This window comes from Anomalospiza imberbis, chromosome 8 (genome assembly GCF_031753505.1).
Source record: "Anomalospiza imberbis isolate Cuckoo-Finch-1a 21T00152 chromosome 8, ASM3175350v1, whole genome shotgun sequence".
Lineage (NCBI taxonomy): Eukaryota > Metazoa > Chordata > Aves > Passeriformes > Viduidae > Anomalospiza > Anomalospiza imberbis.
Window position 1 is genome coordinate 14,262,534 of NC_089688.1, and position 25,014 is coordinate 14,287,547.

Sequence of the window (25,014 nt, forward strand, 5' to 3'; positions counted from 1 at the left end):
GTAAGCTTTACACTGATGTGAAGTGCTGCAGCCTAGGCCTCACACTGACTTCCAATATTACTCCTACTTCTTCCCCCCACATACTTTTAAAAAAAATCTCAGCAGGATATTTTACCAGAAACCAGTTGAGAAACTTAAAACTTTCCTGCTGACCTATAGAGACCTTAATATCAGAGGGTCAGATATCAAGTTTCTAGCCTTGTGTCAGCTTCTGTTCTTGGCTGTCTAGCTCAGCTGCAGGCACTTACTACCTGACTTGCTTCCAATAGCCAGCCAGGTCTTTACAATGTTACCCTTTCAACTAGTACAGTCCATACAACAGTTCCTTCCCTTGCTCAGGAGAAAACCTTGAAAGCAGATCAGTTTTAATAATCAAAGTCCTAATAGCAGGAGAAACTGCTTCAGGAGCTTACTTGCTTATGAAGAAAGATACCCAGCATTTTAAAGAAGTGTGTCTGAAGCACTGCCTTTGGAAAGGAGAGGATAACTAGCACACACCCGTGTCTAGCCATGGCTGGAGGCCAGAGGTCAGTGTCAGACTGGAGTAGCTGGAATAAGAAATGCAGACTTCCTCATTCCCACCACCCTCCTGCTCCCATAAGACTTTAGTCTGCTGTACTGAGGTAAAGAAACAAGCACAAGGGAAGCAGCAAGGGCAAGGAAAAAAACCTTGCTTCCCAATAAATATTGTAGGAGGAAAGGATGAGATGGGGGGAGATTAACCTTTTTGTTTCAAAACCACATCAAAGTCCAGGAAGTCCTCAGACAGTAGCAATCACCAGCCCAGCACTGGAACACAAAACCAAATTGAAGAGTGACTGGGTGAACAAACAAAACAAACCAAACAAAAAAATCTGCACTCAAGTAGATACTACAAATTGCAGTGATTTCAGTAGCTGCAGTAATTTTTGCCACATTTAAATGGCTTTTAAACAAGTTGGCTAGGATCTTTTCTGATGAAGACCAATAAAATGAAGAACTACTGCAATACTCATGAAGAAAAAGAGCAAGCTCTTAACTTTCTCATGAGGGAAAAGTAAAATGTATGCATGTACACCTCTTATCCCAGCCAGAAACACGTATAATGACACTATGCATGGCCCAGGAAGACACTCATGTTTAAAGCATGACAATAACTTTCCAATACACATTGACAGAACAGAAGTGTGGACTGATGCCTCCTATGGAAGAAAACACTAGAGGTAGCTAGTGTTCTCCTCCAACAACATAAATGTATTATTTGTGAATGCACATCTAGTGCAGAAAGGTGTTCTGCATTTCAAGTGCCAAATGAACAGGCTATATTGTGTGCACCTTCCTGACTGACAAAGACCATCCAGATTCCTAAACAGGATTTTGGATGAAGCAACCAAGCACTTATCTCCAGTGGTAATGACATGGGACTTCAGTGTGCGGTGCTCAGTACTTCTGATCAGTAACACCTTTGCATTGCTTTGCTGCTTTGATATTAGAACTGAGGAAATGCAGAGAGGGAAAGGGAGAGAAAGGAAAAAGCTTCAGCTTGTGTGACCAGAATCTATGTCTTAATGAATTTACTCAGGTTGTATCATGTTCTGGCTGTATCAGAGGTATGACCTTCAGCCAAATGATCAAATTCATTGAACAGATGTCTTCAGATAATGATTTTGGCTGAGAAGATGCTCAATAGTCAATGCTTTTGAAAGAAGTTGTCATTCTAATGAAGAAGGCCCTCTCTGAAACAGACCAGAAAGCTTGGCAATTTGGATGCTGTCAAAACAGTCCTGACTTAACATTTTAAATCTTCATGATGATGAAGAATCTCCCTGATCAGAACAGTGTTTGTAGGGTTTAAGCATGGGCTGATGGACATAAGAACAGTTATAAGAGTAAGATTTAGAGGCAATCTCTAATGAGTCACAATTATGCATGCTGTCATTCAGCTGGGCCTAAAGCTTTCCCAAAACATGCAATTTAGGCCATAGAACAGCTTAAATTTTTTATCAGTGAGGTCTGTATAACATGAAAGGAAGACATTATTTAAAAAAAAAAATTCAGTTTCCTACTAAGCTACAGATTTAATACTCACTCCCTTGAAATTTTAGTTCCTCAGAATGTAGATAGACAAGAAGCGCATTTTCACTTCACAATAAAATGTCAGGGGAAAATTAAAGACAGAGATTTTAAAAGAAAATTAAGTGGGAAGAAACATATGAGACAGTTACAAAGACCTGAGGCTTTTGACCAAAGACACCTCAACATTCAAAGCTCCAAATGACTCTGGAAAAGGAGTGCTGCATCTAGACAAATTTTCAAGAAACACAAACCCAAGTTAACTGAATGAAGTATTTCAGAGCTCTGTCACCACTCAGCAGATCTCTGTCTCTGTGCACTGATACTGCATATTCTGGCACACTTTGAAGATATATGTGGTCAGAATCCAAGACTGCAAGAGCAGACTCCCTTTTGGGGAATGAAGGTTCAGAGTGGTCCTTCTATTAGAATGGAAGAGACTACAGAATAGAACAGAAGGGACATGGCTCTGCAGAAGAGTGTCAGTGTTCTGCTGTAACAGGCAATTGTTTGACTATGCACACACAGCCAAGGACAGACTTCCTTTTCTGCAAACCAGTGGACATTTCAGAAGATTGTACAGCCATTTTTTGCCTTTGTTAACACAATACAAAACTATATTTTCTCCTGCATCTCCTCCATTTGCCACCCACACAAAGCAAAGCTTTCCTTGTCCCATCTCGTATTTTATCACCTCAACAGTAATAGATTTACAAGGTGGTGAGAAGCAGTGAAGGGCTAAACAAATGCATCTTTTCATCCACTTCAACTATTTGCAGTAATAATAGCATGGATTATAATTTTCTAGGAGAGGGAGAGGCATTTTAGTTATCAGAAGGACTGGAATTTTGCCAAGATGCCTCAAAGTCTATCTGCTGGGATTAGGATGCAGACTGTAACCATTAATCCTTTAGTATTGGCAGTTCTTGATGCATCCATTACACAGCAATGCTGCTTGTGCCAAGGCATCCTCTTGTGCCTGGAAGCAAAGGAGTTAATCGGCAGGAGTGATGGCTTTGCACCCAGCACTTCTCACCAGGCATAGCTGACAGAGATAAACTATCATTGGCCCTGATAGCAGAGTTTTTATTTTTTTTCTCCTGTGGCAATTCTGCTTAGCAGGGTGTTAGAGAGTGTGCTCCAAATCTACTTCCTTCAGCAGTTCAACCTTTTGTGAGACCCCCTCAAGGGCTTTGAATCATTTTTGGAAATCTTTTGAAGTGTTTCAAAACCTGTCAATCAGACCTGAACCCACTTACTGTTCTCTTCCTCCACCTCCCCCAGATACTGCTAACACGGAAGGCTCCACTTTGACTTACAACCTTGTTACTATCCAAAGCCAATGACTTTCTGCCTCTGGAAGTTCCAAGTTAAACCAAGCAGTGTCGCAGAGTTAAACCGTAGCATGTTTATTGGGAGGTGAAAACTCTTGGCAAAGACTCTGCACTCACAGGGTATGAGACAGGCTCCTACTGCAAGGAGATGATCATATTTGAACACTCAGATGATGGTGGTGGTGAAACATTACTTGCATTCAACACAACAGGGTGCTAGCCAGAAATTTCTACAGAAGCTTTTCTGTAGTGTAAGAGGTGGTTTCTTTCCACCCCCTGGTTATGTGCCTATGGCCTTTTTGATCTTCTGCCCTCAAAAACTGGCATAAAGTGATGCAATCTAGATCTCAAAGAACATTATTGCCAGAACAAAAAAACAGAATCAAATTTGGTTACTTTTTGTGTATAGTTAGTAGAACTGAGAAAGGCACCCACCCCCGACGCATTCCATTTATTCTCATGGAAGGATGGTCTGAGAGCACAACAAACCCTCCCACACCCTTGTGCTTTGGTCGTTATTCCCAAACACAGAATTGCATACACACTGTTTGTGAGGCATGTAAGTCAAGGCTGCAGCAGGGCTTGCCATGATACTTACTGCAGCCCCCAGGCCTTCTCTGCAAGCTTGGTTCACAAATAAAAAGATATTTGGTGTAGGATTAAATGGATCATCTCTACTGTAGATGGTGTTCAGTTGTAAGATTTACAGCCTCAGTTTTCCCTTGTATGAAACGAGAGGCTTATTGAGTGCTGGTAAGGGTAGTCAAACACCAAACAGAGCAGGGGCACTACAGAAACCTTCACTGTCAAGAGGAAAGGATTACCCAGTGTCACCTCTGATGGCATCCCTCTGTTTCCACAGGCAAGGTGCTGGTTCACTGCGCCATGGGCCGCAGCCGCTCCGCCACGCTGGTCTTGGCTTACCTGATGATTTACAAGAACATGACAGTGGTGGATGCCATTGAGCAAGTGTCAAGGCACCGCTGCATCTTGCCAAACCGGGGCTTCTTGAAACAGCTGAGAGAACTGGACATAGAGCTGGCACTGCAGAGGAGGAACAGCAAGAACAGCCTAGCACCTGCTGAGCAGCAGAACAGCACCACCATCTAGCACTGTCCTGGCACGGCTGTGCTACTGCAAAAGAAACTCCATAAAAGGAGGGGAGGGGAATGTGTAGTTAATTACAGAGCCACAAGGATCATTTGTTATTTGCTAGAAAAAAAACCCAAAGTCATTTCAAATACAATGTCAAGATGAGAAAGAAGGGAAACCAAATTTAAAACTCATCATCTTAGAAAGTTCCAGCCTTAGCAGAATTCTTTGTTACATCAACAAGTAAGTTTTTCTCTCTGCAAAAAAACCCCAAACGTTTACAAGACAAAAGCAAGCACAACTTAAAGCTCTTTTTTAGCTGAGTACCCCCAAAATTGTGATCCTAACTCAAGCCCACAGCCTTTAAAGGAGTGCAGATAGGCACTCCTGAAGAAATCTTGCAGGAAAAATGCTGAATTGCTTAGTCCAGAGTCCTGAAGGATTTCACAGGAGTTTGCCTTTTTGTGCTGTTTCCTGGCAATTTTATTTCTTTTTTTCACAGTGATAATCCAGGGCAGCACAGCAGTTAGAGAGCCTCTAGATGAGGAGCAACTACACCATAAGCATTTGCTGTAACTGAAAGAGGATTTGTCATTGATTCACATGCATAATTGATCACCCTCAGCACTACAGAAAATTGCCAGGGCTGTTCTTTCTATTTACCATGCTGATAAAAATGGAGTTTGTTTCCATCAGCCACCCTGCCAGATGGACTAATTAAACAGCTTATAAAACTGAGACATAGACAGTGATTTAACATGGAATATTAGTACCTTTAGCAGTCCTACATCTCTGCTTATATCAGAGATTGTTTCACTGTTAGCAAAAAATTGGTTGCATTTTGCCCACTGCTGGGGGATCAGGCAGTCTGAGTGTAACACCACTTACCATTACTGTCTTTGCTAAAGGGGCTGAGTGCAGCTTCCAGGAGAACTGACATTTGGCAGCTTCCAGATGAAGTATGTCCTGCTCCAAAGACAAGTATCTTTCCTAGAACCAGGTCTTGCCTAAAGGACTCTGCTGTGCCAATTAAACAGTCCTGAAGTAAACATACTTTTCATTTACTTCCCAGCTTTTTTTGCCTACCGTTCTCCCAGAATTAATGAGACTAAATCAGAAAAGCAGAAGTTCTGGAACACGTGACTTCCACAAAGTGAGGCAACTCTTGCAAGCTGCTAATGAGCTGATTCACAAGTGTCAGCAGCACCGACTCCAGCTACAAGCCAGGTCTGCAGAAAACACACACACTGAACAAGGCAGGTTGATTTCCTTCTTGCCAACCACCAGTGGCATGGAGCATTCTGTAAGAGTGCATGGCCAAAGAAGCCTCCTGCCTTTGACAAGCATCATCCATTGCAATTCTGTGAAGATTTTTTTGAAGACAGTAAAAGCAAGAGCTCATTCCCCTCTGGGATAGTGCTAAAGCACACAGTCAAAACTGACACTGCAAGGTGCATACAAGACAGAGAACAAGTGTATCTGTCAAGGAAAAGACAATCTTCTTATTTATCAGAAATTATAGTGCCATAATGCAATTCACATTGCAAAACAGTTGTTATGGGAAAAGATGTAGGCTAGTCCCTTGTCCTCCTGAAAGGAATTCTGAAATAACAAGATTATATTGGAAACTTGCCTGCTGAGCGCACACTACACATCATTTCCCAACCAACTCTTAAACCCATATATTGTAAATAGAGAATTTTAGCAATGTGCTGGAGTCAGGATGCTGCTTCAGGTTACTAAATATCTGAAATGTTAAGAAGGTTTGATTTGCTTGTATGTTACAGGCTTCAAACCTTGAAACTGAACAGCAGCAGATAAAGACCCAGGTGCCTTTTTCACTCACTGTAAAAACACACAAATGAAAAATCACAAGACAAAGCTAAACACATCTGAAGGCTGCACATAAGTGTGTTGATTCCCCTTTCCTTTTCTTAAGCATAAAAAAGGTGAGTTACATTTTAAAGATGAAAACAATGTTTAAGTACTATGCATACTCTCTGCCTTCAATCAATGAATTTGACAATGTAAGGGCATGAACCAAGATTTTTGTTGTACGGTGCTCTCCTTATCAGGTGTTCTGAACTCCTAAAACACAAGTTACTCCAGATTACCATTTGACCAGCAATTTCAGCTCTCATTCAGATTCACTATTTTAGACTGCTGCTCCCTTGTATTAAAACTCAATGGGTCATGCACATTAATCTGTAGTATCAGTTTCTTGATTTGGCACCGCCACACAGTAATGGTTTTATTTAAAGAAATACACATTTCTTTGACTTTAAGGTATATGAAATGTTACCTTTAAAGCTGTTTTATATACTGGAATGGGGACAGTTTTCAGTCAAGATGGCCACTCCTTTCACCTTAGCTAATAACCTTACTGCAGTGACAGTGCCTACATCCACATTAGAAGTATTCTGAAATATTATTACAAGGACTTTTTCTGGTGTAGGTTCACACATCCCACATTTGAATTTGTCCACTCATGAGATCCACATAGAGACAGCCTTCTTGTGTTTAACAGACCTTCCTACAAGAGAAGTGCTCATCTCTGTGTATGTTTGTGTGTGCCACATACATGCATATACACAGAACCCATAGATTTAATAGAGAATTTGCATCGTCTTGTCACCCAGCAACAATGACAAAGGAAGAGATTACAATTCTATCATTAAAATACAGTTCAAACACCATCTCTGTTACTATCATATATCCTTTTATATATATATATGTATTCACACCTTCTGTAGGAAATAAGTTTCATACATTAAATATTGACAACCTTGTAAGGTATTAAATACATATTTATTCAATATTTTATTAAGATTATTAAAAAAAATAATCTTAGGTATTCTTTATTTTCACAAGGTGTATGCAATTATGATGAGAAACCTACACTTAAGCTCTAAACAGCCTAATCCAAACCCCACCAACTGTAATGGGCTTTAGATCAAGCATGTGAGAGCACCGTAACAAACACTGTTTCAGGAGGTAATTCCCATGCAACATCAAACTATGACAAGACACAAGAGGCTAAAAATGGCTCATCATAATTTATTTTATGTTAAAATGTACAGCTTGGGGGGGTGTAGTTTTTTGCAGTTTTTATTTTTGCTGCTTGGGTGGGTCTTTTGTGGGTATTTTTTTAAGTGACTGACTAAAAAGATAACAGATAAATACAAGAGTGTCACTGGGTCCTATTTTTACATGTATCAAGCCTCTTCTGTTCGGCCCTTACAGTCACTCTGTACAGGTACAAAGGCTACAAAAAAGGAAGCAATATAAACAGACACAAATAACTTTTGCCTTTTTACATGCGATCTGTAAGCTTAGTTTGAGCTATTCACACGCTACTGCTCTATTTTTTCCCTTAAAAAATAACTCCAATATTTTATAAAGATAGAAAAATCTACAGATGGAATGAAAATGTAAAGTTAGAGGCATTTCCATAAAATAGCAACTTTACACCAAATTCACTACTTTTTTTTTAAATCCTGCCAAGTATTTGGACATATACGAAAATGTTTCAAAACTTGACAAATAAACACTGAGATGTTTCAATCAACAAAAAAACATAAGTTTTTATAAAACAGAAAGCTGCCTTTTTTTTCCTACCCAGCCCCAAAGAAACTGGTCACAAAAATGGAAAAGAGTCTCAACTTTACACTCAACATACAGCAATAAAACCCTTTGAACTAACCAAAATGTGAATAGCTTTTGCAGCTTTTTTTTTATTATTTTTACAAGTTTTATAATTAACAAAAATATAGTTCTGGTTTTTTACCCCTCAAACTAGGGTAACCTAATCAAGGCAAAAAAATTAAGAAATGGCTTACTGTTAAGCACAACACTTGTACAGTACTACAAAATGCACTGTCACTAACAAAGACATTAGCGGCATGCAGAAGTGTCACCTTCAGAAACAAAATAATACAATAAAAGAACTGCTAAAAGGCATTTACATGTGGGGAAAGGAGAGAGAAAAAGCTCATGATCCAGTACTGTCTGATAGTTTTGGAGTCTATTTATCCACATTTTTAATGGGAGCAGGCACATAAAATGGCTCTGAACCATCAGCTGCTGTGTAATTGCAGTTCATAGAAAGAGTTCTTCCTTTCCAGAGAACTTCAAGCTCAATGAAATAAACAAAAAATGGAAAACCACCTAATTCCCCCCAAAGAGAAGTTAAATCTCACAATGTTAAAAAAATAAACAAAAAACCCCAAAACAGAACAAAACAAAACCAAAGGAAAAAAAAAAGAAAAAACCAACAAAGCGTGAAATAAAGAAAAACTTGTATAAGGCTTTCTGCTGCATACAGCTTTTAAATGGTGCCAACAAATGTTTTTGCATTCACACCAATTGCTGGTTTTGAAATCGTACTCTCCAAAGGTATTTGTGCAGATCAATCCCATACGCCGGTTTGGTAGCGCGTCTCTCCCACGGGCCTACCTTCTCATGTAGGATCCATTGAGAGACTGTTTGGACATGCCTGTGTTCATGTAGCCGTGGTGGCCCGGAGGAGTGTACATCATGTTACTGTGGGGTGCTGTCTGCATTGGCTGCTGTGCATATGGCTGAGTTCCCATCATTCCCATCTGCATCTGCATAGGGTACTGAGGGGTTTGATTCATATACCCATGATTACTGTGATACCCACTATTCATCATAGGCTGGGACATACTGTAACCATTCATAGCATTAAGGGTATTCATATTCATGTTCACTGAATTGACATTATAAGCAGGGGCTGGCATCAAATTTACACTCATGTTCATGCCACGCTGCATTGTTAAGGTCCGTGCAGGCCCTTGCATGGCCACAGTCTGTGAAGCTCGCCCATAAATTTGTGGTTGATGGGCTGCAGCAGCAGGTGGCAGAGGTGTGGATTTGGTTCTTACAGAGACATGACCCTTGCTGGCCATCTGAGTCTGCAGTCTTTGGGTGTGGGATATTCCAATATTTGATGAAGTCATATTACGCTGCAAAAGGGGAGGTGGCAAATTCATGGGAGGAGGAGTAAGGTTGGGGGGAGGGGTCATGGTAGCCTGTGCTTGGGGTCCTCCAGGAACAGCATGTGGAGACTGAGAAAGCTGAACAAGCCCTGTGTTACTTAAGGGGGCAGACAAAGAGGCACTGTTTGCATAGGAAGTTACAGCAGCTGAATGGCTGTAAGGCAAAGAATGATCCATAAGCGTATTAGTTAACTGTTGCAGTTTAGCAAGGCTGAAGGTGGCAGATGGCTGTGAGTAATGCCCTGCTCCAAATTCACTCTGCCCCATTCTTTCATATAATCCAATGTTGGCGTTGCTAGTCTCGGGGATTTCAGTCAACTGCATAGGTGGAGTGAAATTAGCAGCCATGCTGCACTGGGATAACTGTTGGTTGCCGCTTGGAGGCCTTTCAACAACACAACCTTGGGGAGATTTTACATTACAAGTGGGAGGAGAATTGATGTTTGCTTGTTGCATCATACTGCAGCTTCCATTAATGTTAGATATCTGCTGGGTCACTGCACAGCTACTCTGTGTTAGGTTACTAGACGTAAGGCTGCTGTATGAGCAACTGTTTTGAGAAGAGTTGTTTCCACAGATACTACTACCCATTGTAGAATCGTAACTGCTTGGGTTTTCATAGTTTTCTGTTGTGCTCTCAATACTTCCTAAGTCACTAAACCCACTATCCACAACTTGCTGCGAATGATCAGAAACTGAGGGAACATCCATCATTGGGCTGGTCTCCATGTTCTGCAGAGATGGCACAGAAATGGCACTTTGATCTGGGCTGATCTGAGCATAGCTGTTCTCTAAAGGAGCAACATTTGGACTATTAACAGAGCGAACTGACTGGCTGGGATGAGAGTGCACAGATGAAACTGGGCTGCTGTGGTCAGACTGCTGACAGTCATCCAATGTGGTCATCTGAGGACTTTGGTCATTGTGGGCATAGTTCTGCAAACTTCTACAGGCCTCTTGAGTCTCTGCACAGTCCTGAAATGTATCTTCATGTTCACTTGTTTCTTGGGTTAGAGACTGTACTGCCTGAACTGTCTCTGAGTCAATCTCCATGGTCTCAGTACTTTCTCCCTTGAAATCGGAATGTAATTCTTCACCAGATTTTTGGTCCTGGTTGTTGTCTGCATGATCATCATCAGATTCAGGCACTGGGTCTGAATCTGGAGCAAGTTCTTTCTGGTCACTTGCACACTCATCAGCTGCAAGGTCAACACCACAATCCATTAACTCCTCCTGATTTGAATTACCAGTTTGAACATTTACGTCTAAAAAAGACTGCTGAGTTTCCAGCATTTCTTTGAAAGCTTCACCAGGCAATTCCTCTTTCTCCACTTCTGTTGAACCCATGTGACTATCATCTTCATCGTCTGCATCATGATCCTCATTGTGAGAAGGTTCTTCATCCTCCTCCTCCTCTTCCTCCTGATCATCCAAATGCACAGACTCCTCTTTCTGCACAAAAACTTCTGCTTTGTCTTTTTCTTGATCTTTTGAATGGATTTCATCTTCTTCTATGCTCCTTTCTTCTTCCCCAGCTTTCACAGTATCATTTTCTTGTTTTTCAAAGGGCTCACTGGGTGGATGCAGAGGTTCAGGTTCTACTTCTTTTGCCTCATCATCTGGTGGTGGTAATGCTTCAACAGGTTCTTTAACAGCTTGCTCAGTAACAGCGGGAACGGAACAGGGCTTATCTTCACCTACTTCCTTTTGTTCTTCCACCAGCACCTGATAGTCAGGCTCCATGGGAGTCTCGGGTGGAGTGTACAAATTAAGCTTAAAACCAGGTTTTCTTTCTTTGCTCTGCCTCCATTTAGATGGACCACGCTTAACTCCTTTGGGCCAACCCTGCTTACTCTTTAAAGGTTCAAGATTGTCTTTAGTGCTTTCTTCCAACACCGCTACATCCTCTGTATTATCTTTGGGAGGTAATAGAGACAAAAAGAAAAAGTCTTAGCTTGCAGACTAATCAATATTTTCCAATATAAACCTGAAAATAATTTATAAACTCAAAATGTATTAAGAAAGTATGAAACAAGAGTTATAAACAGGCCTCAAAACACAGTAGAACAATGTAGTATCTACAGCTCAAACATACTACACAGTATGGTTTGGTGGCCTTTTAACAGACACTTTCGGAACCACCATTTATACATTAGAAAAATCCCAGAGATTTAAATGACAAGACATGTAAACTAAAGCAAATACTGTCCAAATATTTGATTTTCCACCTTTGGTTTTAGAATAGAAGTATGCATTCACTTTATATAGACATTGATCTAACACACATTCATCTTTTTTGACAGTAATGACATGAAAGTCTTGAGTTTCCTCTTGGACCATTCTGGAGATCAAACCATAAAAAATATAGAATCATGCTTTAATACCAATACTGAAAAAAGGTGTTTCATTCTCGTACTTTCTCATGGCCAGCATATTATGACATGGTTCACAAGAGATGATAGAAGGCAAAAGATAATTAAAATTACACACAGAGTGCATCAGAACACTAAACTAATCCATTGACTATAAAAAAAGGACCCAAACACATTCATCTCTTTCCTTTCTCCTCAGATACCACTTACACATACTCCAGAAAAAAGGAGAATTATCAAGACATAACATGTTGCACTTGGGAGTGTAATGGCTTCAGTGATACTTCTATATTGTGATTACGTGGTCCATGGGTAAATAAAAAACATCAGTCTAGTTAAAACAGTGCCAACTTGACCACTGCAACATAGCTGGAACTTGCTACTATTAGTTTAAATAATTTCTCTTGAGAAGCTGGAAAAAGTGGTGATATTCTAATGTACCACATCACACAAGAGCTGTTTGAAATAGAAATCAGCCCATGATCCCTCAATTGAGGATCGCAAGGATGGAACTTCCCATGCAATTACAAAAATACTGAAGTAGTACCTACTGGCTTCTTAGAAAAAAACACACAGACCTGAGAGTCTAAATCATTCTGGAATTAAAACTCATAAGCATAATTTAAGGGCCAGGAGGTCAAGGGAAGAGTGCACATTCAGAATAGCTCATTAGTAGTTTCACTATCCGTCCATTAACTTTTCTGACAGGAAATATCCTTGAAATCAAACTAGAAAAGTAGCTTTGAAAGGACACAGTTAAAACTGTCTTTCATGGGGAAATAAAACAGGATCCTGGTGCTGAGGATGTATTATGCCACAGAAGCACCAAACATTTCACTAAATTACCAACAATACTGAATAGAAAGATATTTGTGTAAACCAAATCTTACTTTTTGCTTGTATCCTTTACCACTGATACAAAAATTACATTGGACAATATTCCAGTGATACCCTTTGCATTGTTGAGTATGAAATGCCCTGTTGTTTTTGACAATATGACAAAAACTTCAATGCCTCAGACTGGATAAGATTTGTTTCCTGAACACAAAAAACCAATTATTATAATAATAACAACAGCTAAACACATGTCATAAAAAATTTCCAGATGCATGACAAAAATAAACACTTCTTTTGAAAGCAACCCAACAAAATTATCTTTGTGAATATATGAGAACATTTTAAGTTTACCTGTACAATTTTCATCACGCCTGTAACAATGAATATCTTTCTTCTCCTCCTTATTCTGCTCTTCTTCCTCCTGTTTCTGCTGCCCAGATTGATACTCAAAAGCTTTTCTAATCACAGGCTTCAAGTCATCATCTTCTCCATCCATCTCACAGGTGGGTTCCAGCTGTGGCATGGGACGCTCTTCATCTGAGTTATCAAATGGCTCATTCAACACCTCGGTTGTTTCAGAAATTGTCTCTGTTGTAACACTGCTATTTATCCTTCTGCGCTTACGGCCCCTTTTCTTTTTCAGTATGAAAGGTCTCTGAAAAACAATTCCACAAATCAAACTCTTCCTACATTCCCATTCATTCACTGATTTTGGACATAAATTTTAGTAGAGTGAGTTTACAACAATTTACTCATTAAAAAACACTTTACATGGCATCAAATTCAAATGTAGACAGAATCTAAAAGTAAAATGTCTAAACAGTTAAAATAGGTATGTAAACATGTATAGAAATCTTACTGTAAGTGAAAATCAAGACTAGAATTTTCTTTAAATTGTAGTCTTTTACGTTCTTCTGTCAAATAATATTCCTAGCACTGTTGCATAAATTGCACTCACGCATTTTTCCTCTGTAGATTTATAATTTCACAACAACCTTCACAAGTACCAAAGCTTATTCTTCTACATTTTGGTTTCTGCTATTTTTAGAAATAAGTATGTACACAAAAAAATAGATAACATGGAAGAAGTGCACCTTGAGCATCTACAGTTGGCTGCTATAAAAAAAAACTGTTCAAGATTTTGTTTTTCTATTATTATACATTCTCAGAGATTTATCATTACTTAAAAGTAAGCTCACCTAAAGTATAACCAAAGGGACAATACAATTTCCTAATTCTCACCAGAGACACCTGAATACAAAGGCTAAGGTGAGTGCTTTAAAATTTTGGGTTTCTTAAGTTTACTAATTTAAGCAACTCAAAGAGTTGATTTTTAAGGAAATTAAGAAATTAGTGCAAACATGGCAGTAACCAAAATTGAACATTTATATTAGAAGAATACGGGTAAAAAAAAAAAAAAAAACAAAGACAAACACCACAAGCTGGACTCCATCTTAATACAAAAAAAGAAAGAACCATTAAGATATTGAACCAATACCAATGCCAAACACCAGAGGGCAATCTCTAGGTTTAAAATTAACAGAAAATCCAGATTTTTTTAATGTCACTAGTATTTTATAGTTCTGTGAAAAATTCAAAAGACAAAAACTGGATGGAGTGCAGAAAAGCAAAGAGAGGAATAGTTAAGTGTTCAAATAACACATAAAGGATTAAAAGAGTCTAATAAATGCTTGCAAAAAACCAGGTTGTTATTTTGATGGTAATGATTTGATTGAAATGAGAGACAAATGACTTTGAACCAAAGCACTGAAGTAACCCACCTTTCTCTTCATGGCCAGGGACTGGGGCTTTGTTAGCCGGGGAGGCGAACTCTGTTGATTCTCATCCCCGCCATCCTCCTCACTGCTCTCTTTAGATTGTTCTGTGGATTGCCCTCGCTCCCCCACCACGGCCACACTTTCTGGAGATCGTAAATATTTATTTTTAGATTGTACTTTTGCAGGTGATTGCCTACTATTAGTTCTTGTGGAGAATATTTCTTGCTCTTCCTTTTCCCAGCAGCTAGCTTGTTCCATAAGTCGCTCAGCCTGAAGGTTTGAGGTTAAAACAACAGGTCACTGAAACAGCATTTACTTAGCCATATCCTTTACATTCAGCTAAATAGTTAAAATAAGTCAACCCTGATTAGCACTGCTAGCTAACCTAGCAACAACATTTCAGCTGAATCATCTAGTTGCTCCTTTACAACAGTTAACAGATAACAAACCAAAGAAGATTGCATTTCATGGGATATTTAGCACTATTAATGATGCAGCGAATTGATTTAAGTCCTTTAGCAGTACATTACATGCCCACTGACTGGATCACTTTGAGCAAGTTGAGAACACAAAGAATCGATTGAAAGTGCAGCCCCTGAGCTCTGCACCAAATTTGATCTGATTACATGCTCTTTGACTACCTCAAGAGTGATAAATACAGCTCCATGACAAGTGATTCACATTTTAAGTTTTCATATGCATCCCCTCAAAGTTACCATGTGTTGCTGCGCAGCTTCCAAAAATTCTGCATTACAATAGCAGTATGTAGTGGCCAAAGCTAAACCTGCTCTATTTAAGACAGTCTAATGTTGAATATTCAGAGTTATGAAAGCCAAAGGAAGAGAAATTCAGAAGATATCTCTTTTATTACCTCCTTTTCTGCTTCTCTCTCTTCTTCAGAAACTGCAGCATTAGAAACTAACAAAGGAGTCCATCTCAAGCTTTCAGGATCTACTTCATTGATACGTGGATTTGCTTTCAGTTTCTCCATATGACTTGAAATCAGCTTTTCCCTTCTAATAATTACAAATCTACAATCAAATAAACAGCAATTTAATTTAGAAAGTGACCACCTGGAACAGACTTTCTATAGTTGACATCCTTTTGCAAAACAACCTGTGAAAAAAGATGGATAAATGAAAGGATCCATCAAACTAAAAATACCAGCTTACATGTAGTGATAACATCCTTATACTACTGACTGTTTACTGAGAGGAAGTGAAGGAACAATAGTTTATGAAGTGAAAGCTCAATATTAACCATCACTAGGGCAACAGAGAGCAAAGCGAAGGTTTTAGAGTTGACTACTCTAAACCTAATTCAAGAGGTTTACTGTTGGCACTTGAATCACTGCCAGAACAATTTCTAATTTTAATATTACATACAAACATAGAAAACACTGGATCATCAAGTCAAGAGTGAGAAAGTCGTAATGCTACAGCTGAAGGTGTAAGTTAATGGGACAAGAAAGCAAGTCAGAAGTACAGGTTTTCTAATGAAGCATACAAATATACTTTAGTCCTGTGATAATGAAGTACAAAACAACTTTCCAATTACTATGAAGTGGCTTATCAAAAGTAGGTAAAGACTAATAAAATAGCACAGTATGCCAATATAATAGCACATATCCCATCAAACTCCCCTGTTACAAAGAACTGTACAATTCTAAACAAGGATTAGCAAGCATTTCAAATGCTTTAAAAATGAGGTTGGTGAAGTAACAACATTCTCTCAGTGAAAAACAAAGTTAAAAAAAAGAAATCGGATACAGAACGCTTTTCCCAGAATTGTGACAAGCTTCTACTTCACTACATGTATGAAAAATTTCCCTTAAAATACATTTGTCCTCAGGTTGTCCATAACTAAGTACTCCAGAAGAGCTTTAAGGCCATGCCAGTACTCCTCTTACTACTCTCATACACCATCTTGTAAACCAATCTCCTTTTTGAAGACTTGCATTCTAACTGATTCAAAAATTACTGGTTTTGAATGCTAGCGCTAGGACACAAAAATTACTGAGGCTCAACTTTTTCAGATTTCAATTTCATTTTTTTTGGCAAGACAGTGTTTGTAAGGCAGCTTTGCTTAATTATAAAGTTTCTATGATTGGAATATTCAGAAAGTCTTAAGATCATCTTCAGAAACACAAACAGCATTGAAAGCCATTTAGGGCATTTTATGGAAAGAAACAGACCAAACAAGAACAACCACCCATAAAAGTTCTAACATACCCATCAAGAGCATGAAGAAAGAAGATATTCACAAAACAGGAATTCACCTTCTCAGTGCACTGACTTTCAACATTGATCAGAACATTAAACAGAAACTTGTATTACCAGTACCTTGAGCAGGAGCACTTCATGTAGAGCTCATTTGATCCCGTGGTTTACATGAATTCAGCAATGATTGAAAGAGGAGGTGTGGAAAGAGAGACTGCCACCCACAAACACCATTTTTTCCTCTTACTGGTATTCAAAGCAAAATATTTGCACAGCAAGAGCTGGGAACACTTAGGGAAGATTATACTGAATGAAACAAAACTCTTAACTGAAAATGTTTTGAGCCAGCCACATACTTCTAATAACCATTAACATGAAAGAGCATCCAAAAAATCCTCAGGAAGAAAAGCTCTCTAAGACCCACCCATACTGACTTCTATGGCGAGATGGTTATCACTCATTTTGAAGTAAAACTTTTACACAGACATTTTTCACATCAACTGTCTTGTAAGTAGAGAATGTTTTGTCTCAGTATTTTAAAAAAATTTTACAAGATTCACTGACCTATCTTCTCTTTTATCTATCATGCTATGTTGCTGCAGGGTTGTGGCAATATCATGTGGACACATTCCAGTAGCTCGGCTCATTCCTTTGATGCTGATTTGTTTTTCATGGTGGCAGTTCAGGTATTCCAATATGACACTTTTCCAATAAGCCAGGTAGGAGAGACGACCCAGATCAGACAATGGCTTTTCAGGGGATCCTGCTTGACCCTCTCTTCTAGAAAGTAAATAACCTAGAATAAAAGCAAACAGGATACCTTATGGAGATAACAAAAGCAAGGAATTTTAACTAGCCCATAAGAAAGTTGGAATTAATACAGAAGATCATCAGCATGACTGACTGAACTACTGCAATGTCTTGCAATTAAATAAATCCTCTCTATAAAAGAGAGGAGTTTTCATCATTACAGTGACATAGGAAAGATCAAATTCTTCTGAGTGACTCAGATCTTATCTTATGAGAATCAAACATTAACCAAAAACCCTTTTCTAATTGTAAGGCAAGGATGAGAAGAAAATGCCAACATGTTTTGGAACAGTTCCCATCGTACACCTTCTCCTTCAGAACTGCAACTCCCTGGTCTTTTGAGAAACATTACATCACTGTTACAGCAACAGTGTTACTGTTAAACCACTTACATCACTGAAGCCAAGAACTTGCAGAAGAATCTGAAGAGGAAGTATCACAGGTAATATCAGTTAAGTAATTTTTCTTCAAGAAGCCCCAAGTGACTTAAGTTTTTGATTAAACAGCTATAAGTTATATTTTGGAGGCAACATAATTCACAAGATTAATTACTTGGAGAATTAGTTAAGAGAAATAATTAAAAAATAATCTCCCTTAATGCACATTTAAGAACATTCACATAGTCCCTGCTTACAGTCTTCAAGACAGTAATTGAATCACTATTACACAATATATCACCTTCATTTTATATTCTACGTATGTTCTAAGTCCCTTTTAACACTTCAGCTTTAGGAGCATTTTACAATTTAGAGTAAAACACACCTGCTTGGAGATACCAGAAGATGCCACCTGTAAAACTAATTCAGTATAGAGAAAAAAACCCCACAATTAATAACAGGTATCCTTCCATAGTAATTCATCCCTCCATTATACATATTCTGCATTGTGCCTTTCCAAAAACTGCCAGCACACAGGCCTTAAAAAAATGGGTTCACAAAACGCTTCCTCTGCCATAAGCACAGACGTTTATGGAATTACATTACTCAAAGTTGTTCGGAATCCACCAAAATATAGAGTTCTTTTGCCTTCCAATATTCTTAAAATACTTCTTTTCCCCTCAAATTTTTCACTTTTATTTTCCAAAGACTGATGTAAAATATATCTAGTACAGTCATGTCATGTTTGTTAAACAAATCCTACTAACATCTTCACAAAGTTTCTCCTAATCAAATCTGCTATTCATTACAAGCATATAATTAACATCCAGGTTGAACAGAAGCAGTGGCTGTTTCCTTATTTTGCTGTATGGTCTACTATACACTAACCACACACAGAGATATTTTTCTTAGATAAAACCACGAAATACACATACAAATATATGTCTCTTTACTCTGCTTGAAACATTGGTCTTCCCTTTCTTGGTCACAATACCAAAGGTCCACAACAGAATTTAGACAAAACATAGACAGATATGCATCATAGTCTAATGTCCAGTTTGCCTAAAGAAATTCACATAGAAAAGGAGATGTCCTACTACATCTCAAGTGATCACAACATAGATACTGAAATAAGTAGTGTGCCTTTCATATCTATTAGCATGATTTGTGATAAAATGCCAGAGCTTCAGGAATACCATCCCACATCTGCCTACTCCTACAGGGCTACATGAAGCCTGCCTACATCTGCATGGTACCACTGGAAACTCAGCAAGTAAATTTATTTTGTTTTACAGAAGAAACACTACCATAGAAATTCAGGAAATTAAGGTGTTTTAGCATTTAAATTTGCCGCATATTAAACTTTTTTATAACTAGATGATGCATTTTAGTACATCTTGGCACTACATGCAACTATTGTTGACAGGGAACATCAAATTCCACATTCAACACTACAGTGCATCCTGAATAGTTTGAAGGTAAAGAATTGTTGCTTTAATTCCAAGTGCACAAAAGCAGACCTAGAGTGTAGAGCCTATTCTGCCTAATTTTAAATAAAGCTTCACTTGTATCAAGAAAGAATTCTGGATCAACTTGTGTACAACATACAAATCCAAGTTTTATGCTAAGATGTCATTGCCCATAAAAAACTATGCAAAACTGAGGTAGGTAGCAAAAGTAGTGATGGAAGCCTCAACATAGGAACACAGGAAGAATAACCTAGATTTTAAAAATAAATCCATGAGGAGAACTTAAGAGTTGCTTCAAGTAACTTTGCAGTTTACCCTACCAACTTCACATTCAAGAAGTCTTGAGCACTAATAGAAAGTGTTTATAGGGTATTTGCAAGACCTAGGTTTCATTCCTGCATTTCACTACATTCTAAAGTTACTTAGACTCTGCTTCCATTTTCCTCATAGATAAGGGGGCTGCACTTATAATTTCTTGGTAAACATATTATGAAGCAGAATAAAAAACCACTAACCAAATAAGAGTTTGGTATCTTTACTTAGGTAAACACAAGCATCTTTAGAGTTTTACTAAACTGGCTCACTGTAACTTTCGTGTGTCTGGAGATTTAGAGACTAGTTCTTAGTGGTCATTTTCACTCTACATTAAAGCAGTGAAACGTTACCTGCATGGCAGTAACATCTGTCACTATTCTTCCTCTACCTTTCTAAAATATAACCTATGCTTTTCCAAAATACTCATGTTCTAGAGGATCAAAAATATAAATCAGAGATAATCTTGGTTACATGCAGCAAGCACTGAATGAAAGGTCTCTCTTAACAGATTCTGTGATTTGAATAACACCTATTAAATTTAACTTACCAAAGAGTTGTCAAGTAATTGATCTAAGTTGCAGGTAAATAAAAACACTGATCTTGGTAGCTCATGTATCTATCCTGAGGCATATGAAATGAGCACAATATGCCCCTGTTAAACAGATACCTGCAGCCTCACTGTGTCTGCCTAAACTTAATAATGGATAGCCTCCAAGGGGCAATCTGAAAAAACTTTCTTAAGGTATAATCCTTGATATCAGATTATGAACAGTAGCAACACCCACAAGACAAAATACAGCTCTTCGCCACCCATCCCCAAGAGTAAGCAAGCCAGACTGCATACTACACAAAAAACTAAAGCCTCAACAAAATAGAAGACCTAATCAAGAACAAAGAGTTGTCTATCTTATCTTCTGGGCATATGAGTGATAGGATCACAAAATTCAACAGCCAAAATACTATGAATTATTTTTATTTCTTGCCTTATCTCTATCCTCCACAGCAAAGCAATGCATCAAATGTGATTTACAGCCTTTGATTTCTGTCACACAAACCTCCCCAGTATCACTGAGGTTTCATCTTATCCAAGATTTGAAACAATTAGACGAAATGCAATCTGAGGAAGGGAAAGTTCATATACATACATAAATTTTATGCCTTCAACACAAATTAACGAGATAATTAGGCATTAAAACATACATTTAAACAAACTGACTTGTAATTATCCAGTCATTTCAATCTACAGGATTCCTAGTAACACCCCTGAAATAGCTACAGAATCCACAACACACTTAGGTGAAAACAGTAACTTTAATGTATCTGTGCCAGTCTCTAGAAACTTTCAGCTACTCTACTACTAATTTTTTGATACTTGGTTCTGTATCTTCAAACAAGTTAAATAGCATGAGATCAGAAGTCCTGGCTTGATAGCAGGACAGTGGCCAACAGAGAAAACCAAGGGACAATCTGAAACTGGCAACTACCACCTGAAACACAGGCAAACAGAATAAGTATGGCTTCATCCAAACAACTGAAACCAGCCAGATGAGTTTAATGTCCAGACCTTGTGGCATTTTTTAAGAGCTTAGTAAGATTTGTCTAGTACCACTCCCTTTTGCAAGCAGTGCAGAGTCCATCTTCCTCCTCCATTCACTACATTTACTTGTGTGTTCAGGAGAAATTTATTGCCATGTCTGCTGTGAGGTGAACAGACTTGTATCTCACTAGCTCTCTCCTGAAAATCATCTAAAAATCAGGGTCAGATCAGCCCTCTTTCACTCCTATGGCATGAAAGCAGTTTTATGCATACTTCAAGTTATAAACTACCAAGAACAGCTATTTCATTAAGCCTCATATCTCCAAATACCCATGACACATCCTTCTTTCCCTACCACACACACTTCTAAACATCACTACCTCAGCTCCATAATATTAAGCAAAAATCACAACACAGTTTTAAATTTAGCTGGAGACAGCTGAATTGAATTTTTTTATCTATTGAAGGAACACACTTGTTCTTTTGCTTTTAACATGGTAGCAAATGCAGGCTAGCCTTCAAAGGTGTAAGCCAATAGAGATGCAGACTGCACAGAGGCCGGTGAAATACAAAGCAGCAGCAAACAAAGACATTAAACAACTGGTATACTGAGAAAGACCAAATGAACAAACTAAAACTGACAGAAGAAAGTCAAATAAAGTTTGAAGATTTTTTTAAAGACACTCCTACAATCTGAGTGCTCTCTATATAAGCTTTATGTTCTATAGCAATGAACAAATCAATTTATCATTTCATTTGACAGAACAGTTAAGGTTAGAAGGGACCACTGGAGGTCATCTTGGCCAACCTCCCTGCTCAAGCAGGGTCCTCCTAAAGCACATTGCTCAGCATTGTGTCCTGACAGCTTCTGAACATCTCCAGGACAGCAAACTCCACAACCTCTCCAGGCAACCTGTTCTAGTGCTCAGCTCTCCTCATATCCATCATCTCCGATGAACAGTCAAAGAACAGACATCTAGACTGAAATGTTCAGCTTCCTTGAGTGCAACTAACACTGACCATAATAATTGTAAAGCCATTAGGCTTTCAGTGGGCTAAGGAATTAATCTTGATGCAAGCAAACCAAAAAACTCAACTTATGAACTGGATGTAGGTGTTTAAATTACATTTGTTTGTGTTCACGCAAGACTGCATGGTCACACTGTTGTTCAGTTACACAGCAACAGCCAAACCATGGTATGCATATTGCACAGGATTGAATGAAGACTTTGTGGTTTCCTGTTCACCTGAGAAGCTAGGGAACTCAGCTGATATGAAAGTTTGAACAAGCATCTTTTATGTAATTATATTTACTATTTCTACTTTAAAACCACCTAGAACAGTCCTAGAAATGCTGTGTTTTATTATTAAATACATATATTACTTTGTTTAGCTTAAGAGCAAACAACAGTTAGCATCCACACTGGAAAATAAATAATTGTAGCTGAGTAGCTTCTAAGAAAGTGAAATTGAGGATTACAGTTGGCTTGTAAGTGTATCACTCATACTTTTATGAAAACATCACAAAATTTCTTGCCTTCTCCAATGGGCAATACAGTTGTACATTTTACTGAAATTCCACATAGCCAGAACATAATCCATCCAGAGCATCCCAAGGCAGCTTCAACCCAATATTCTCCAGAAGATGCCACTAGCTGAAACTTCAGTACAATTTCCTGTGTTCTATTAACCATGTGCTCCCTTAAGGGAGTATCTGACACAGCAACCTCTCCACAAATAACAGTGACATATGCCACGGACATTTGCTGATCTAACACAATTCCTCCATTCCTTGAACTTCACTGCTTACAGACAGGCAGGCTCTTTGAGATCAGTGCCACAAAGAGAGGCACTTCACTCTTGAGGCCATCACGTATGATGTTCAACTATTGTTCTGAAACACCAGTGCACTGCATTGTCTTCAGCAGAAACAGAATCAGCAAAAATGCACCTGGATGGAAAACAGAGCACTGAATCTCATTCTGTGCCTGGACAAGCACTTAGAAATTGCAGTTCCTTTCTCCTATGCTACTAGCAACAAATCCACGTATTTGCTTTTCACTTAGGGAGGCTAAAAACCAAAACTAACAGTCTTCAAAGTGGACCCCAAGGGTAAGGATTAATGACTCCTACTTTTTAGCTAGAACACTTTTTTGTCTGCTACAAAACCTCTGGAAATAATGGTTTGCACAGAAAATTTGAAAAGTATTTTATCTGAGAGCCTGTGACCAAAGAAACAGCTTTATGTGTCTTATGTATCAATCACAGCATGCACTGGAGACAAACATATTTCTGATCTTATTTAAAAAGCCATGTGCAATATCACTTTCTAGGAAATCAAACACATCAATCTCTATGAACAAGAAAGTTACAAATACTAGTAAAGAAAGTCTGTTAAATTCTTGTAATTGAGACAGAGCACACTTTACAAAAGAAACAGCAAAAAGCCAGATATCTTTAAACTATAAACTATAATGTGTCCTACCAGAGTATTCTAGTCCTTATCTTGGATTAGCCTAGTTGTTCTAAAGAACACAAATTTCTATTCAAATTTTGTAATTCAAATTTGTATCTTCACTTTTCTCAAAATATCTGCACATTAGATAGGCTTTTACCTTAAAGAAAAGCGCAGCCAAATAGTTCTGTTTTCTTTCAAAAACAGAACTACACCAATGGTAGTGTAATGCAGGAAAAGGAGAGCTTTGCTTCACTGCAAAATCTCATTACTGAGAAATGTTTACATCTTTTTTCATAGCTCCACATTCACAGAATTATCAATAAACTGTACACACGGAGCTCTTCAATAGGAGCAACTCTTACAGGAGAAGAACCATACAGAAAATGCAATATAGCAAAGGTCCCTGGATGAGAATAACTCCTGCATCTTACAGGAGTAACCTTGCCAGTGGTTATAACCTACTACTAGCCTTGGAACAAGAGAGGACTCGGTCTTAAAAGCACAAGAAGCTGTCTTGATGAAACCCTGCATGAACATAATAAAGATTTCCTTCTTTGCTATCATCTTCCATGTGTCCTAGTAAAACTACATGAGCATCATCATGGCACCTTCAAAGAGAAAAACTTCAATTTTTCTGTATTGGGAATCTTTACTTCATTTATATGAAAGGAACTGAGTCTCCACCTCTTAAAGTACAAAGGATCAAAATTTAAGAAAAGCATAATAGCAAAACCCTTAATTTATTGCTTATGTATTAAAATACCCACAAAACAAAGACTGTATTATCATCTCTGAATAATCTTCCAATCATTTTTAAACCCAGAAAATCAGACTGTATGCTTGTAATACGTAATGGCAGAGAATCAGAGTGAGGAATAGACCATATGAAGAAGCAAATTCAAATCTGTTAATCTGGCTTCCAACATGGAGTCTCTTTTGCCACTGTAATTTGCCTCACAGCAAAACAAAAAAAGCAAACTTAAATGATTCCAAACTTGCTCAAGCCTAGTCTGCATAGAAAGGCTATTTTAAAATCAGGTGTCAACTCACAAGCAGGAATGACATAGCTTAGAACAAGTGTCAGTTTGTCAGTCATGAAACAGCTACTAAGCTGCTAGAACATACAGCAAGCCATAATAAGGTGAAGTGGCAGCAGCTTCCCCTTGCCTGTCATGGTGTGTGCTGGGATACAGCAGTGAGCTGTAAATGGCTGAACTGAACCAAGGACAACACAGACAGCAGAGACACAGTGTGCCATTCTAAAGGACAGCCTTGCTCTCCAGCCCTGCACTAAGGCCACTGCAATCAAATTCATTTGAACAGCTACACAGAATTGCAGTCAATGC

The 25,014-nt window shown here is 38.4% G+C and overlaps 2 protein-coding genes and 1 long non-coding RNA gene across 13 annotated transcripts in view; 1 reads left to right on the plus strand and 2 right to left on the minus strand.

The window, feature by feature from the left end:
• The window catches only part of LOC137478517 (uncharacterized), a 21,484-nt gene extending 17,048 nt beyond the window's left edge, over nucleotides 1-4,436 (minus strand). The window contains exon 1 of the long non-coding RNA XR_011001616.1: nucleotides 4,311-4,436. This is a non-coding gene — a long non-coding RNA (uncharacterized lncRNA). The remainder of the gene's footprint in view (nucleotides 1-4,310) is intronic.
• Nucleotides 1-11,334, plus strand: part of DUSP29 (dual specificity phosphatase 29) — a 69,808-nt gene extending 58,474 nt beyond the window's left edge. For both annotated transcript variants that reach the window (XM_068198545.1, XM_068198546.1), the window contains one exon: nucleotides 4,249-11,334. In XM_068198545.1, the coding sequence (XP_068054646.1) occupies nucleotides 4,249-4,496 (248 nt within the window). In that variant the 3' untranslated portion in view covers nucleotides 4,497-11,334. The remainder of the gene's footprint in view (nucleotides 1-4,248) is intronic.
• The window catches only part of KAT6B (lysine acetyltransferase 6B), a 121,484-nt gene continuing 103,985 nt past the window's right edge, over nucleotides 7,516-25,014 (minus strand). For all 10 annotated transcript variants that reach the window (XM_068198476.1, XM_068198475.1, XM_068198472.1 and 7 more), the window contains 5 exons: nucleotides 17,267-17,498; nucleotides 15,355-15,514; nucleotides 14,487-14,753; nucleotides 13,057-13,360; nucleotides 7,516-11,412 (listed from right to left, as the gene is read on the minus strand). In XM_068198476.1, the coding sequence (XP_068054577.1) occupies nucleotides 8,930-11,412; nucleotides 13,057-13,360; nucleotides 14,487-14,753; nucleotides 15,355-15,514; nucleotides 17,267-17,498 (3,446 nt within the window). In that variant the 3' untranslated portion in view covers nucleotides 7,516-8,929. The remainder of the gene's footprint in view (nucleotides 11,413-13,056; nucleotides 13,361-14,486; nucleotides 14,754-15,354; nucleotides 15,515-17,266; nucleotides 17,499-25,014) is intronic.